Source organism: Xiphophorus couchianus, chromosome 14, assembly GCF_001444195.1.
Source record: "Xiphophorus couchianus chromosome 14, X_couchianus-1.0, whole genome shotgun sequence".
NCBI classification, from domain to species: Eukaryota; Metazoa; Chordata; class Actinopteri; order Cyprinodontiformes; family Poeciliidae; genus Xiphophorus; species Xiphophorus couchianus.
This window is the reverse complement of record NC_040241.1, coordinates 1,378,550-1,395,907: the sequence shown is the minus strand read 5'-3', so window position 1 is coordinate 1,395,907 and position 17,358 is coordinate 1,378,550. Positions and strand designations below refer to the sequence as shown.

The 17,358-nt window shown below is 41.0% G+C and overlaps 1 protein-coding gene across 1 annotated transcript; it reads left to right on the top strand.

The window, feature by feature from the left end:
* The first annotated feature begins 530 nt into the window (after positions 1-530).
* On the top strand, positions 531-17,058 carry kiaa0232 (KIAA0232 ortholog). Its single transcript, XM_028038112.1, has 9 exons — positions 531-865; positions 3,341-3,452; positions 3,543-3,915; positions 4,015-4,155; positions 8,301-8,370; positions 8,491-8,575; positions 9,148-12,523; positions 12,604-12,712; positions 14,008-17,058. The coding sequence occupies exons 3-9, from the start codon at positions 3,691-3,693 to the stop codon at positions 14,022-14,024; spliced, it is 4,023 nt and encodes a 1,340-aa protein (XP_027893913.1). The 5' UTR covers positions 531-865; positions 3,341-3,452; positions 3,543-3,690; the 3' UTR covers positions 14,025-17,058.
* The last annotated feature ends 300 nt before the right edge of the window (positions 17,059-17,358 follow it).

Here is a 17,358-nt window from a genome sequence, read left to right as displayed (position 1 = left end):
CACTTTAGGATATGTGTCAAACTTAATGTCAACTTTTTGTGTGGCCCTGACAGCTAGATTTATACTGACTTACTAGGTGACCTGGATGCAGTTGGTTGCATCAAATTTTATTTAGGAATTTCAGAGTAAAGGGGGCTGAAAGAAATGAATACCATGCTTGACAGATTTGAATTTGAAAAACAAAAGACGAACAAACAATACATTATAAAATATTATTATTCTTCCTGTAAGGTGCTATTTTGTCTACTACAAATTAGATTAGAATATATTGAGGCTGAAAAATCTTAAGGGTGTCGATACTTTTACAGGGTGCTTTAAATATTGTCAAATGTAGCTAGAATAATCCAATTGTAAATTTGTGAATATCAACATTGATCACGATGATTGAAGAATTTATTGTACAGCTCAATCTCTGCATTCAGTATTGCTCCGTGTCTTTCAATTTCACTTTGTGTGAGCGCAAACTGTGGGAGTACTAGTTGGACTTCTGATGCAATACTCCGGGCGGAGGAATCAAACCTACCGCAGCGGGATAGTAGAGGTTTGCCTTGTTGCCTAGATACGAACGCGGAGGGTGGCGCATTCAATAGTCGTACGTGAATGAAACTGGCTCGTTGACGGTGGACATTGTGGTTCCGCGTATCCCCTGTCATCGACGAATGACCTTCCTGGACGGGAGCCCGAATGTCGCCAGTTTCGCTAGCGCTTTGGTGAAGAAGCGCTAGGTGCGAAAACAGCGCCATTTCTGTTGGCGTCCATGATACGCGCTGCTACCGCAGCAGATTCCAGAGCTCGAGCTCGGAACGGCAGCGGGAGAGAACTAGCCGCTCCCCTTTCGCTGCTTCTTTACTTCAGGCCACGGCAGGTGAGTAAACCGTCTCCGCTGGTGTTCTTTACATGTCGAGCTTCTCTTGCTCCCGCTTGGTGAATAATGTTAAGTTTGTTAACTCCTTCGCCTTATGACGATATGGCGCACATTTGTTGGGGGGGGGAAAAAAACGTCTGACAGTCCTCTGGTGCCGTGCAGCCGCTGTTCCTCCCCCTCGGTCACAACAACAAGCGTAGCTACGTGAAAGCTAACGTTAGCTTTCAAATGGTTCCAGCCTCTTTGGACGCATTTACTTCTATTGTTGACATTTAGATATTTAAAGCCCGGTTCTTTTCGACTGCAAATTCAGCCCAATATTTGACGTATTTGTGTTTTTGTCGTCATTTTAATGGAAAGCCATAAAAGCAGTGTATCGCCGCCACTGAGCGCAACCTCCCTTCACCTGCCCGTAACAAAGTGTTCTGTTCTTAATGGCAGGCAAACGGCAACAGCGTCATTAAACGCAAACGCCTAAACGTATTCTGGGGTAATATACGTATGCCATATTATTAAAAGAGAGAGAAGTTTGTGACGGAATACGTGGAGGTCCAGGTAGCTAACTTGGCTAACATGAGCTAAAGGTCGGTGGTCCAGCTAACCTTGCGGTTTGACTGCAAAGCAACGTAAATATCGCCATTTAATAGCAGAAGTCACAGTGTTTGTTAAATAGCTGCGCTGCTACCTAATGTTATTCCACGCAGTTAGGGAGCTTGCCTTAACACAACGCAGTATTATTATTTTTTTGTTGCCACAAACTGCCGGTATGTAACGCCATGTACAGCTGAAACCTTTTAAAAATGATTATTTGTAGTGTTGCTTCTTTTCAGCGTCTCATGCTTCACACGTTTGTTTGCGAACGCTTCTAAATTACAAAGTGTCTTGGGAAAGATTTTATTCTAATTAAGCGCATGTCCTGTACAGAGAACGGCCGTAGGGGTAAGTTTGACCTGCTGAATGAAGTTAGTATGTTGACAGCGCAGACAGAAACTGGCAGCCGGGGCTCTTGCCGCTACAAGAGAACTGCTGGCTTCTAGACAACCGTCAGCCATATTTAGAAACCGCGGTACCGGCCGGGCTCGTTAACCTCTCAGCTGTTCTCCCTCAGTTTGCCTGTGACTCAGTGTTATTGTGCATAAGGGTGCGGATCGCTCAAGTCGTGTGGTAGCGCACAGAAAAGCTCCTTATCTTGCCCTTTTGACGTCTCCGACGGGTGACTCTGTAAATGCCACCGCTGAATGACGCCCGGATCAGCCAATCAAATCTCCACAGCCTCCATTTGCTCTTCGCGTCGTCGGTGTCCGAACCCGCAGTTTCACCATCTGAAACGCATGCTTTCTGTTTTCCCTGCCCACTTCCACCCCGCTCTCTCTCTCTCTCTCCTCCCCCAGCTGTCAAAAGTGGCTCACAGCGGCGTCGGTGATCCAGGACTACGCCTTTTGCCTTGCTCTTTACTGTTTTTGAGAATGGATATAAGTCGAAGTAAATGTGTTCGAGGATTATTTATTATTATTTTTTACTTTAATTCATGAATTTCAAAACAGACCTCCCCGGAATTGTGTTCATCTTCGCATAAGGATAGGCTAGTGTGGGACTTTAACATTATTTATGCACAAGTTATGTTATAATCAAGAATTATTTCTAACTTTTCTAACTATTATTACTGTCATAATAATGGTCTCTGTAGCATAAATTTATTATTTTAGCTGGATAGAATTGCCCTTGTAGATTACATACATATACTGTAGTTCTGACACAGTTTTTGCTTTGCCTTCATTTACATTTCCGATTTCTTTTAAAGTTTAATGAGCCAATTCTGATTTTATCCGAGTTCATATTTTAAAGGACTAATAAAGGAAGTTCTGGCGGAGCCTTGATAGGCATATTAGTTTTAAATCTAGTAGAAAATGAAGGAATCAACCAATTTAAGCTGTGTTCATGTCTGTAACCTCAAATATTGATTCTTAATCATCGTTGTCACAGTAAATTCCAATTCATGATGTTTAAAAACCAACCCCACAACCGTCCTTATCAGTGATTGATAGTTTTACTATTTTCTCCATTATTTGCTCAATGAAAGCATCAATAAGTATCAATAAATTTGAAAATCCATTTACCGTGTGCATCTTAGTGAAAAAAACCCACTTCTTTGTAACTGGTATCCTAAAGAAGTGCATTGCAAAGGGGAATGTTTTTCCAAAGCTCTATTTGAGGTTGTGGAGCTATATTTGCTGTGACTCATAGTCATACAGTTACATAAAAAGAAGTAATAAATAGCTGTTATTGTCACTTTTATTGTGACCGGAAAGTATTGTAATAAAACTTTAAGTCCGTATCGCCCAGCCCTATAATCACTCGCATTTTAACCGTAAACTGTGAAGATGTATTCTCGATACCTGAATATTTTGAGATGTAAACAGGCTGCATTTTTCTTATTCTGCATAAAAACTCACACAGGCTGGTTTTGTGTTCCAGATCGTGCCGGTGCAGTAAGACCCAGTCCCACCATGGACCTCTCTGCCTGAGACAGAAACACGTCTTGTGTTTTGCTCAGCGGCCGGGAGCTTTCAGCAGCCATGCCTCGCCAGTAAAATCACCTTTCCTTTTTTATTTTCTGTTTTCTTTTTGTTTTTTTGCTTAAAGCAATAAAAAACTTCCTACATGCATCCCCATGTAGAACCCCTTAAGTACATCCTGCTGGAGTGACCCCCTCTCCCCGACCCTCACCTCATCGTCCAGATCGGCTCCTCCTCATCCCTTTTCGCCTTCGCTAGCTTCCCGCTATGAGGCTGCTCTGCCTGAAGATGGCCTACACCTGAGGTCCCATGCGTCCCGTGAGCACCGATTCAGACGGTCCTGCTCCTCCTGAGAACCTCTCTTGCCCCTTCCCCCTGCCCGCTTCAGAGATGTCCTTGCTCCAGTCGCTGGGGCCGGTGCAGAGCTGGCTTGGCCAGGAGCTCGAGAAGTGTGGGATAGACGCCATGATCTACACCCGCTACGTCCTGAGCCTTCTCCTGCACGACAGCTACGACTACGACCTGCAGGACCAGGTGGGCTCTCGTCCAACCAAAGAGAAACCCTAAAAGTCATTGTTTCTGTTTTTAAATTGTCACATAAATAACTTTTATTGTTCTTTCTTTTTTTTCTAGGAGAATGACATCTTCTTGGGATGGGAGAAAGGAGCTGGGAAGAAGTGGGGCAAGGGCAAGAAGAAAGGAGGGACCGACCTGAGTCTGGAGGAGATAAAGAAGCAAGCCGCCGTGCAATGCCTTCGCTCTGCATCTGATGAAGTAAGCTCTGTTCCACGCAGCGGTTGAAATCCTGTGGTTATCAGCTGCTGTTAGTCAACTTGTTTGTTAAGTTTCTGAAAGGTTTGAAATAATCTCTAATCTTGGTTGAGGGAAATCCACACTGAACTCCACCTTTAGCAATGACCTAACCTTCTAATAAAAAGTACTTTGTATGTTTTCAAGTATTCACATCCCGGTTACATTTTCATATTTTATGTTAAAAAAATAGACCTGCAGGAAATAATGTGTAGTTGTGCAGTGGAAGGAAGCTTTCAGTTCTTTAGTTAAAAACAACAACAAAAAAATAGACTTATATGGGTGTGCTTTATTATTTTACCCTATTTACTCTGATAAATAAAATCCATTGCAACCTTCAAAAGTCAAACATGATATAAATAGTCAATCTTTTGTGTGATTTTAAGTCAGTCTGGGTACAGATGTGCTCTGTTGGAGAGTATTAATTACAGTAATGACCAAGGAACCAACCAGGAAAAGTGTAGGGTTAGTGTAAAGCAGGGGTCCGCAACCCTTTCCCCCCGCTGCTACAAAATAAAATTTGCCAAGAGCTGCAAAAATGTTTTATATATGTGCTCTGTAAATGTTTTAACATTAAACTAGAATTTATTTCTGTTTTCAGATTTTAGAATAAAATTAATCAACTACAAGAGGGGAGAAAACGTATTTTGTAGAATGATGCGAGTCTTTTTGATAAATATGGATAATGAAAAAAGATAAGTAGCATAGTTTGAATCTAGTTACTTTTAAAAGTCTTCTGTAGATATTGAAAGCAGGTTTTGCACAAGAACTTATGGAAAAGATCTTGAAATGACAGTTTCTTATTAAAAAAATGTATGTTTGTTTTTTTGTTTGTAAGAGTAACAGAGAAGGGGCCAAAAATGAGAAAAAATGATTAAAAAAGTAACTAAAAATAAATAACAATAAAAAAGTTTCTAAAAACATAATAAATTAAGTTATAATAAAAAATGCTGCTGAATTAAAGCTGAGTATAAATGAGAGATTTATAGATTTCTCTGTTAAATAAACATAAATAAAACCATAAACATTCCCGCCCGCTTCAGGATGGTGCAGATTTTGTGTTGATTCCACATAAAATTCACTCTGTTCTCTGTTCACACTCTGACAAAAACCCCCCAAAATTTGAAATGAACATGTTTACTAGGCACTGTGTGCTTTAAGAATCGACTATATTGGTCATTGTTATTTAGGTGAAGTCAGGCGGATGTTAATTGCATAAGTCACAGCAGAGAAGCAATGAACAAAGCTGGGTCAAAGAGGGAAGCCAGAGCATTGAAAAAGGGAAGATCTGGACTGAAAATACATCGTCACTTTATTTGGCCAGGTGACTGTAGCTTTTTTCATCATCAGGTCAGCACTCCAGCTTTCACTAAGCATAAAGCCACGCTGTGTTTTATAATTAATGAAGACCAGAAGGAACAGAAGAAAACATTTAGTGCAACCCGGCAGAAAAACGCACTTTTGTTTCTGTGCTTAAAAGGAAACAAATATTGTTTTCATGACTAAACGACTGTTTGCTTTAGTCGATGCAACATGAAAAGCTGGAGAGAACGGTCTGCAACACGGGAGCCGTGTCATGCTCCTCTCTGGGGGCCGGACTCTGTGCTCTGTTTTCTTAAGCAGTAAGCGCTGCATGTGATTGCAGCAAAGCCGGCTGGCTGTCAGCTGACCGGCATTAGCAGCTATGCAGGAGGAAATAAAAGGGCCGGAGCGAAGCGCTACAGCAACACTTTCTATTTCGGACCAGACCGGAGCGCAGCAGGAATCGGTCGGGTTGGAAACAAGAGCAGCTGCTTTGTGGTTTTTGTTGATTACAAACCCTAAGTTTGTAAATGAAGTAATTCACGTTGTCGTTTAATTTAAGAAGGCAGTAAATTACAAGGATGTGTTTGCAGTAAACGTTAGCTGATGAAAGCAGTGCATGAAACTCACTGTTCTGCTGCTTTCTTTATCTTTGGAAGGATATGTCCGCTCCTGCTAAATGAACGTGCCTATAGTGTTACAAATCAGCTGGCTGCAGTTGTAGCTGCTGGCCTTTCATTACTTTGTTAGTACAAGCCTTCTTTCCTTAGCATTAGTCATCTTACTGATTTGACTGAAAAAACAAGCTAATTGACCTTTCTGTGCTGAATGTAGAGTACTCAAATTTCAAACTCAGTGCCGATGCAAAAAAACAAAAAATCAATACTATTTTTGATATCGTTGCAACATTTTATGAAAGCACATAGTTCTTTCTAGTTAAGAGAAAAAAAATGATTTAATTACAATATGAGAATATTTTACCCTTATTTGTCCCCCCTGAAAAAATCGTAAAAATAACCTTTGTATTTAAACAATATCAATTTGTAAAGGCGAAAGAAACGTAGAACGAAGTAAATCCACCATTCATCAAAGAAAAAAATAAGAAACCATTGTTGCAACAATGGTTCAGTCCAAAGTGCAGGAGGAGCAACATCAGCTCTGAACGGCACAGGCTCTGCAGCACTAACAACAAACCCTAAGTAAAAAGTTGAAGCCAAAGACATGTAAACCTTTTATTTATTTTCACTGCTCAATAGAAAGAAGCACAGTAACAAAAAAAATCAGACTTCATTATTTCATTACTTTGGCTGAATCATGATAAACTGCCTCGTTATGCCCTGGAAATCAAAACTAGCAAAACTGGCTGCATTGCTTAGATAGACTTAAACTTGTTTGTCGAAGGTAGCAAATATCTCAATTAGCTTAAATTATGATTTACAAAAAAACTAAAAAAAAAACCTTTGACAAACGGGGTATGTCTAGAAAGCATATAGTTTAAGGTTTAATATGATATCACTGTTGGCTCATTTGGTCATTTGTTCGCGACGCTCAGCGCGGTGTCAGGAGGGGCGTTCGAATTGGCATAAACAATGCGTTCTAAGCAGGCTTTTCAAAAAATTTCTGAAAACTATTGGGAAAATTCAAGTGTTTAATTTGCTTCAAGATACATAAAGTGGGTAGTATTGGAAAGGAAAATTAATAAACTAACACAGTCGTTTTGCTTTTGGAAAAAAAAAAATTTAAAAAGGACTTTTGATGATGGGAAGTTAGGCTATTTTCCGTAATCAGCATGCGTTCTCTCCTATTCCTGAGTGGAAAGAGCGTCCCTGCCGGTACCTACTCAAATGGCATGCAATCCCAGAAGAGTGCATGCCATTTGTTCCCTCTGCTGTTTCAAAGTACCGTATTTTCCGCACTATCAGGCGCACCACATTATAAGGCGCATAGAATAGACGCTACAGTAGAGGCTGGGGTTATGTTATACATCCATTAGATGGAACTGTGCTAAAGGGAATGTCAACAAAACAGTCAGATAGGTCAGTCAAACTTTATTAATAGATTACAAACCAGCGTTCTGAAAACTCCATTCATTCCCAAAATGAATAAACAGCTGTTTTATTATTTTCCCGAGGTAAAGTCAGTGACGTGGTATTTTCGTGACACAGTTTATCTTTTAACAACAGCAAGGTATAACATATAGTGGAGGGGAACTTTTCCTCGATTCAATAAACACGTAAAAAACAGTCTGATACTGTTACGGTAAATCAAACGTTAGTGCAATCACAATATATATCCACTTCTACACCATTGATTGGTTCATGTTAAATTCTCTCTCTGCTGCTCTATTCCCGTGTTCTACTGCGTGACTGATCACCTTGAGCTTAAACTCTGTGTTGTAAGCGTATCTATTTGGGGTCTTTACACAAAACCCAGCGTGCACCGCGCGCTTCTTCTTCTACGGGGGAAAATGAAGTCGGCGGCTGCTTACCGTAGTTCAATATTGGTCCATATATAAGGCGCACTCTTGGCTTTTGAGAGAATTGAAGGTTTTTAGGTGCGTCTTATAGTGCGGAAAATACAGTAGTTTGCCAGATCAACTACAACTTGCAAACAGACTGCAGTCATTTTATTTTCTGGAACATGTCTTTAATAGTTGAGATGTGGCAAATTTGACCATATAATATATACAGAGTGTGCAATATGTAACAGAAACATAGCATTTAGTTTCAGTAGCTACATACTGTTTGTTGATTACCTGGAAAGATGTGAATCTCAGATATTCCTCTTGTTTTTTGTCTTCTGTGCAGAACTCTGGAATTGAGAGTCTGGTTGAAGAGCTTTGCTCTAAACTTAAGGACATCCAAAACAAACAGAAAGGTTTGAAACTAATATTTTTCTCCTGTTCAGCTGTCTTTGCAGTTGTTTTGATAAAGAAAAAGTCACAAATGGTAACTTTAGTAAGATGTTTTGTTGTTTTTAAAAAAAATCATTTTCCAGAAGAGAAACGCATTCAAAAGAAATCTGATGGCTGTCAGTCACCAGAACGTGCCGATTCGCCTTCTTCTAAGGACCAGGTGGAAATGTAAGTTTGAAGTCTGATTGTAATTTGTTTTTACATAAATTAAGTCTTCATAAACAGCAAATTAATTTAATGAATACAGTCCATGTATTTTCTCATATTGATATTCTGAGGTTCTTGCAGATGAATGCTGAATTCTTGCACAGTTTTTTTTTTTTGCCATTGTCTCATTATGAGTGAATAAAGAAATCTGGATGAATAGATTTTTGAACTTGCTTTGGATCTTCTCTACAAAATCCTTTAAAATAGATTTGATCTTGAACTCATCTGTCAGTATGTTACACAACTGCGGAGTTGCAGCTGATCTGATTCAATGTAAATCTCATTTAAAAAAATTTCCCTTTGAAAGACAATAAAGCATGGCTAATTTGGCATAAATGTGTAGGCAAATGTCATTTTTTAACATTGCTTTTTATAAGTAGAGCATTATCTTGATAGTTGTACATTTTCTTGTAGTTTAATCTTACTTGTTCAGCTTTGTGGTCTTCTATTGTCCTAACTTGTTTGCCACAAGTTAATAAAAGCTACTCTGATTGCAATTGAATCTCCCTTTCCTTTTTTTGGTGTGACTGCAGGTACTATGAAGCCTTTCCTCCTTTGTCAGAGAAACCTGTTTGTCTCCAAGAGATCATGACGGTGTGGAACAAGGCCAAGGCCTGCACATACTCCAGTTCATCATCCTCTGCAGCTCCACAAACCAGCACAGACACCTCTTCCCCCAAAGACTGCAATAGTGACGGTGAGGCTGCAAAAGAGCGACACCTCGAGGCGTGTGGTACCATCCCTACTGTGACCAGCGAGAGAGGCCAGCAACGACGAAGCAAGAAAGAGAAGGAAAACCGATGCCATGGTGGCGCAGCAGCGGAGGAGAAGACCATCAGCCACTTTAAGAGACAGATCAGACACAGATCTGAGGGCAAATATCGACCCAGATCCTGGTCTTCTGGTTCTAGTGAGGCAGGGTCGAGCTCCAGTGGGAACCAGGGTGACACAAAGTCATCCAGAAGCAAAACAGTTAGAGTAAGGCACAAATCCAGGGAGGCTACCAAGAACAAGAGGACACGCAACAACGGGCAAGTGAAGCTGCAGATGAAGGTGGTCGATAAGGAGGAAAGAAGAAAAGTAGGAGCGAGTGGCGGCGGCGCGACCGGCAGCGTTGCTAAACAACCACAAGTTTATAAGAAGGGGAAGAGACCGCTGAAGGAGATTCGTAAAGAGCTGGGTTGGCTGGAAGCGAGGGAGTCTGCAGTTGAAGCCAGAAACAAAAAAGAGTACAAGGAGGAGCCCCTGTGGTACACCGAGCCCATCACGGAGTACCTTGTACCATTCAGCAGCTGTCAAAGTAAGCTTGAAACGAAGTATCGCAGCAAGGTGGGCTCTCCGGATGGCTTCGGTTTTTCTGAGGAAATGGAAAGGTTGCCCGAAAAAATCCAGGGAATCTGCATTGCCAGCGAGAGCTACCAGCGGGCCTATCTACCAGCAGGCTCATTTGTGGACGGGCACTTCGTGGAAGCACCTGGCGACGTGGACAACGAACCCGCCGACCTCACTGACACTTTGCGCTGCCCTCAGCCAGAAGATAGTAGAGATTTAGATGACAAGCATCTGTCTGAATTTACCGACTTCTATGAAGTCGATATTTATCAATCCATATTGGATACTAGTGCCTCAGACACGATACAAGAGAGTCGGATCTTGAGCCTGATTCGACAGAAAAGTAAAGAGCAAGGAGACAATGAGGCAGAATGCTGTTTAGTGTTAGATGGCCTTGAGCAGCAAGGGAAAAGTGCAATACAGGCAGACTCACAGGAAGCTTCGGGAACTGTTGGATTCTTAATGGAGGATTTTGAAAACTTGGTACATGTATGGGGGTGTTATTCACCATCTTCTTCCGAAGACATAGACGGGGAAAGCTTCCTTGGAGACTCTCCCGTCCGGCTCTCTCCGCTGCTGGATAGCGTGTCGTTGACTCTGAGCAAGCTATCCAGACCAGTAGAAGAACCAGCTGTTCCTGAAGCTCCCAGTGAAGCATCTGCTTTGGATTCATCCTGCTTCTCCCTTTTCGAGGTGCAGTGTGAGGGCGCCACTTTTCCCTTCCCCCGAGACTCGCTTTCTGTCAGTCACGAAAACAACACCAATTCTAGTAGCTGTCTCGACCCGCATTCTAATAAGCAGTCCCGCTTGCTAATATGGACCAAAAATAGTGCCTTTGACGAAACGGAACACTGTTCGAACCTATCGACGCGAACTTGCAGCCCATGGTCGCATTCAGAGGAGACTCGGTCGGACAACGAGCAGGGCAATGCTCTGGTGGAGGACGCCGCTCCGTTCGGCAGAGACGAACCGGACCGAGTCATCCCTCCTCCTCTTTCGGGTACATATCTAGAAGATGAAATATTGGAGTTTTTGCAGGAAGACTCGGGCAAAAAGTGTGAAAAAGTCAGCGTCAGCACAGCACCCAATCAGACCTTTACCAAAAAATCTAAATTAGAGTCCATTTGTGGCATAGCGCTAGAAAGGGATGAGAGCAAACCGTACAGCACAGATGTGTTTTCGGACAACGCGAACCAACAGAGTGACAATTACAGCTCAGGGATTATAAAAGACATTTGGACCGCCATAGGAGATGGAAAATTTGCTGCATCGAAGCACGGGGCAGACAAGCCAGGCAAGGGGCTCTTCTCCGATGAGTCGGGCACTTGCTGTTGCCGGTGTCTAGAGGTCCAGACTAAAGGAGTCTCGGTTCAGAGACCTCAGAAAAAGGCTGTGCAGCGATCTGAGTATCGCCTTTGGGACGGCAAGAAAGAAGAACAGGACTTGGCCAAAAACAAACTCTCTAAAGTGGACGCCGCTGGGGATTACATGACTCCGTCCAAGCCCTGGGACTTGAACTCCGACAAGGAAAGTACATCGTTCATCCTCGGAGGAGTGTATGGAGAGTTGAAAACACTAAGCGGCGATAAAAACTGGGCTGTCGTGCCACCTAGCGATACTCAAGATAGCTTGCTACAATGCGCCGCCGCCGCTGCTTCCGCGTCCAGCTCCGACATGCTGACCATCACGGGCAGAGATGTATTCACGGGCAGCCGCTTCGCCCCTGGGCACCGGCCCCTATGGAGGCCCCTCGTTTCCTTTGGGCAGAGCGACCAGGCCATTAAAGGAGGTGGAGACGGATTGAATAAGGGATTTTCTCTGATCTTCCATGAAGATTTGCTTGGATCATACGGGGGCTTGCACAAAGAGGAGCAAGGTCTAGAATACCCGTTTGCATCCTTCAACCTGAACAATCCCTTCTCTCAAGTCCTCCATGTCGAGTGTTCTTTGGAGCCTGAGGACATGGCTTCTTTCAGTCCGGGATTCAAGCCTAAATCTATTCTTTGCTCGGATTCAGAGAGCGAAGCCTTCCACACTCGAATTTACGGCATCAATCGGACGCAGTACAGAGCCATCCGCATTTCACCCAGGACTCATTTCCGACCAATATCGGCCTCAGAGCTGTCTCCTGGTGGTGTTAGCGATTCGGAGGCCGAGACCGACAAAGAGGAGATGAGTTTTCCCATCGCGGCGCCGGTAGACGTGTTCGACGATCCTCAGGCCGACCTCAAACCTCTGGAGGAGGACGCCGAATGCGAGGGACCTTATTATGGGAAGTCAGAACTGGAATCTGGTAAATTTTTACCAAGATTAAAGAAGTCTGGCATGGAGAAGAGTGCCCAGACCTCTCTGGATTCGCAGGAGGGCTCAAGTACCCTTCTGCCGATTGCCGAGCAAGAGAGCGGCTTGAGCTGCAAAATGACAGCAGCGGCTGTTCCGAGCGCAGGCGAACAGGTGGATGTGGGCAAGATTCAACAAGAAGAATCTGCAGAGGAAAAGCAGCCCCACTTATGTTCACCAGCAGGTCAGACCCCCAAGTACGGGATCGCTTATGACTATGTTGGCGACATGCAAGAGGTAATGAAGGTTCACAAATTGTTGTGCTTGTGAATTTCACAGGAACATTGATCGAATGTTTCCTGTTTTTTTGTTTCTAGTTCCCTCTGTTAAATAGAAGTGGTCAGGGAGGAATTGGCAGCCAGCAAGATGAGTTCTGGTGGCAGAACACAATTTGTTCCCCCCTTTTCCCTGGTTCTCAGTGTACAGGTAAGTCCAGATTCCAAAGTGGGCTTTTTCTATCAGATTAACTCTAAACTTCAGCCAGTTGTTCCAGAATTTTCATTGTATTTTACAATAATCTGTGGTCTTTCCTTTATGTGGGTAATGCACTCAGTGGTACAACTGAACATGAATTAGAGCTCTATTCACATATTCATAGCAACCAATGTAGTAGTGAACAAAGTAAGAGTTGGCCTGTGAAAGTGACCTGACTAAAAACATTATTATTAATATTATTATTATTATTTTAAAGTAGTCAGTCTACAGGCTATCTGTTGAAGCCTGGTAGATTTTTTTTCAGTTTAGTCTTTTCCCAAAAAACCTTGTTTCTTTTCTTACTCTGTTGTATTCTAAGCTGTAATGAAAGGCATGACGTTTAGTGCAGCACAAAGGAATTTAAATCTCTCAGGGGTTTTGCAAATAATCTCAGATGTGGAGTTTCATGTGGGTAAAAATATAACAGCTGTAGAAAATATTAAGTGTCATTTTATGTTGTACTTCAAAATTGTTTTTTTAAATTATTTTTTAACCATTTAGGGCTTAAAAACTTGTTGCTTGGCTATTATGTCTGGCAAGTATTTCCTAAACTCGCTTTCGCATGACATCGTATTGAAGATATTTAAGCTTTGCTGTCACCAATATGTTTTTTTAAGCACCAGAAAGTTGTAGAAGCTTTAAACTGATGGTATTCTCCCAACATTGAAATACAATTTTAAACAAGTGTCAAAGTTTTTAATGTTAATATTAATGCACCTTTGTATTCCATTCATGATATGGACTCATATTTGTAAACTACAAGTTCGAAGGCTTCTGAATGATTTATGGACTTTGTCAGCTGTCTGTCAAAAATCAAGCTCAAACAAGAACATTTTAATATTTAAAAGTCTAGAGTCGTTTTGTTGAAGATTGTGCTCCACAGTGCCATCCGGTGGGGTTTATGTCTCACTGCATTTTGTAGTTTTACAACTAGGAAGTGAAGAATGATCTCAGTGAACCACTGTGAATTTAAAGATAATACCGTAGAATAAATACTAGAACTAGGAAACGGAGGCCCTCAATTTAGTAGTTCAATAAAACAAACTAGTGTTATGTAATATATGTTATACAATATTTACTGTACTGTTCTTAGAAACAAAATCTTCAGCTTTTTATTCATGGAAGGCACTCTTTTCAGTCCATCAAAAAAATTAAAATCTAACAACCTCATTTGCTGTATTGTTTTGATGACGGTCATTATGTTTTTAACTTTTTCTATTCTGCCTCTTTTTCTTTCCCCTCCCCAGGGAGCAGCAACATTTGACTTCTCCAGTTTTGCGGAGGACACCTGTCACCAACAGGAGAACTTTCTCTGGTCTTGGGACTGGACCTCTACCAGCAAAAGATTCAGGAAAACCTAACGTAGGCTAATTTTTCTGAGACTCCCTCTCCAAAACCTCCCCATCCCAACACATAACCCTGTTGGCTTTTCATTTACTAACGTAAAAACAACAACCTTGTGTAATCAACAATCAGATCAACAAAAAGAGTGGAAAAAAAAAGCTATAAAAAAAAAAAAGTTCTGTCTTTGAGTGATGCAATGATTATTCTGCACACCAGTCCTTTTTCAAATCTCACAGTTAGCTCGTAGAGATGCTTCTATTTGTCTTTTTCTCTTTTTTTTTGTTCTATCCTCGTCCAATTCCGTTCCCACCATTTTTCTTTACAGCGAACCAAGGTTTCTGGTGGTCGGTGCCGTCTGAATGGTTGTGCATGTTTTTGTTCGTCCAGGCAGTCTCACTCCTGTTTATTTTATTTTTTTTTCTAGTTGAAACAGATGTTGCGTGAAACAACTGCTGCCACATTCTCTACTTTCTCCACGTTAGATTCAGAAAGAAAATACAAGGATGTGAAGATTTTTCTTTTATTTGATTTCTGTATCGGATTTGAGAGTTTAATTTATCTTGATTGTGCAACTTTCTGAAAGCGAAGTAGAGAATGTGCTCAGCTTTCTTCTAAATATCCTCAACTTCCCTGTGTGTGAAAAGTTGTCTGAGGTTTTTTTTTGTGTTTGTTTCGAATGGTGATAGTCTTTTAAGGAGCTAGTTGTAGATATAGTGTGGTTTGTGAGGTTAAAACATAAAAATAATCATAAATTAATGTTTTGTCGGGGGAACAATACCAATGGTCTCCTACAAATTGCAATGCTGTACACAAAATTGGTTTAAAAATAATCTACATATTAAAAAAAATAAATAAAAATAAAGGTTTTGAGCTAAAGATCCTACATAAGGTGGCCCCATTGCAGCCATCTCTTCAGACATCTGAGTTGCAGCTGAAACATTTTTCTAATATATATATATATATATTTTGTGAATTCTATGGTACAAAACATTGGTGCTATTAAAATGTTCCAAAATCTTTTGAAGTTCAATAAATCTGGCTGTGATACGTTTGACATAGTTTGTAGCCAGACTCCAGAAATGCTTCAGTTTTTTTCCCCATTATTATTTTTGCAAATATTGTTGATGAGAATTTATGACCGAACACAGTTCATAATTTAACGTAAGCTTGTTTTTTTGTTTTTTTTAAGAATTATCTGACCTGTAATTTAATGATTAGTAGACATGTTTTAAAAAAAACAACTCACTTTTGAACACGTCTTTTTGAGTTCAAAGCCCCCCCAAGGCAGAAAGGACAGGACGACATCACGGCAGATACAAAGGAAGCAAACCGTGTTGTAGCAAGTGGCTGGGCAACTGTCTAACCAAAAAAACAAAGAGGAAGTACTCTAAATTACAGATTTATTTTGTTTTTCCCATGTGAGGTGTGTGTGTTTTTTTTTGTTTTGTTTTTGTTTCTTAAATCTTTCTTTTGGGTTTATCTTTTGAAATTCTGATTTGTGTCTTCTCTGTTTTGTGTGTGGTGGTGTAGAACTTGTGAAGACACTGGTTCAGACTGAGTGTAATAAAAGTTTTGACTTCCAAGAAACGGGAACGGCCGCAGAAATGCTTCTGCGCAGTAACTTGGAACCACACCTCCTCCCGCTCCGCCCTTTGAGCTGTTCTCTAGAAACCCTCTGAAGTTTTCCAGGCTTAAAAAAAAAAATCAAATTGAACGAAAGCGGTTTTCTTTTTCTTCATCAAAAATTATTTTCCGTGAAGATTGAGAGTAACATAAGTGAACTAATTGTCTCAAGTACCACAGAAGTGAAGCACAGGCTACTAAAAATCCTCCTGCTGTATCTTCATGGTGTTGCTTCCACTTTCCTGAGTGTGACTGTTGTTTAAACCCAGTGATAGTTTAGCCCTGTGGTACTTTAACTAAAAATAATTTAAAAAATGAAAATGAAAAAATCCCTTTGAGTAGTGAAACGAAGCAAACTTAATCAGGGTCTCGTCCCCTTTCCTTAACAGTCAAAGATACTCAGGAATTTTTTAATACAAGCATAATCTACACTCAGACCTGTGATAGTGCAGTGATGCATTGTTTTTTTTTTTTTGTTTGTTTTTTGTCGAGCAGGAATTGGTGACAGAAGTTGTTTTCAAGCATACCGTTGTAATGACTGTCATTAATGTAGAGCTATAGTTTTAATTATGAAAAAAGTAAATAAAAAAAAAAAATTAAAAAAATCGAAGCCATTGATTGCATAAACGGCGCGGGAGGGAATTTCAGGAGCCCTGAGTTCTATGCAATACGTTGGCGCATGTAAAAGAATCCTAAAGTATACGGACGCAAGTCATGCAGCTGATTTTTTTGTTGTTTTTTTTGCATGCGGGGCTACTTTTGAGCGAGGGACGCCTGAGAACACAGTGGAATGTCTCTGAGAAATAAAGCATGCAAACGTCACACTCCATTGCTTTAAGTTGGATGAAACACATTTTAGTTAAAGGTTTAAATTGGTGAGAGAATGTTATGTGTGCATGTGTGTGAATGCGTGCGAGAAACGGTCACAAAAAGCACTTACATTGGATGGACTGCATCACATCTTTCTCCTCAACTTTCATTTTTTTAAATGAGCTGTTTTAAAACAAGGAAAGGAAAAAAAAAATCCCTCTCTGGCAGGAAAATGTATTCAGCGATTGTATGACGCGTTTTGAAAGGAGATGGACTTTTTGACGAAGTTTCACCGACACTTTGGTCTGAAGTGCCGGCCTGGAGAACGCCATACGACGCTGAAAATCAGAATTTTCCTCATCATTTTCATTCCCACCCAGAAAGATGCTCCTCCAAAAACCCCTCCCTCTTCCTTTATGACCCTAACAGATGTGTTCTAATTTCATGTACGCCATGAGTAAATTATTTTTGTTTCATTGTGGAGTTCCTTAACATCTAATAAATGAATAAAGCAAACCTCAGTCGGAGTTGCTCGTTTTTGTTCCAAGTACCAGGTCTACACTTCCACTATGTGACCTCAGGGTGGCAGTAGAGAGCGAGTTGATGCTTCAAGCTGTGGAACTACATTTGCAATCTAATGCTTCTGTGCTTTGCATTTTTTTAAGTGAACTAATATGGTCAGTTAAGCCTCCATTGTGAAGTATTAAACAACTTTTTTTGGTCTATCAACTTGCAGCAGTTAGCAACTTCACTTAAGACGATTCCTTCGAAGACCATGTTTTCTTTTAGAGTTGCTTTAGCTTCAAAAGGAGCTACCATTC

What these genes read in the sequence shown, in the direction of transcription:
- kiaa0232 (XM_028038112.1), top strand. Translation starts at nt 3,691, where the DNA reads ATGCGTCCCGTGAGCACCGATTCAGACGGTCCTGCTCCTCCTGAGAAC. An exon ending in CATCCAAAACAAACAGAAAG is followed by an intron (nt 8,371 to 8,490) that starts GTTTGAAACTAA and finishes ATCATTTTCCAG; the next exon opens with AAGAGAAACGCATTCAAAAG. An exon ending in ATGTTGGCGACATGCAAGAG is followed by an intron (nt 12,524 to 12,603) that starts GTAATGAAGGTT and finishes TTTTGTTTCTAG; the next exon opens with TTCCCTCTGTTAAATAGAAG.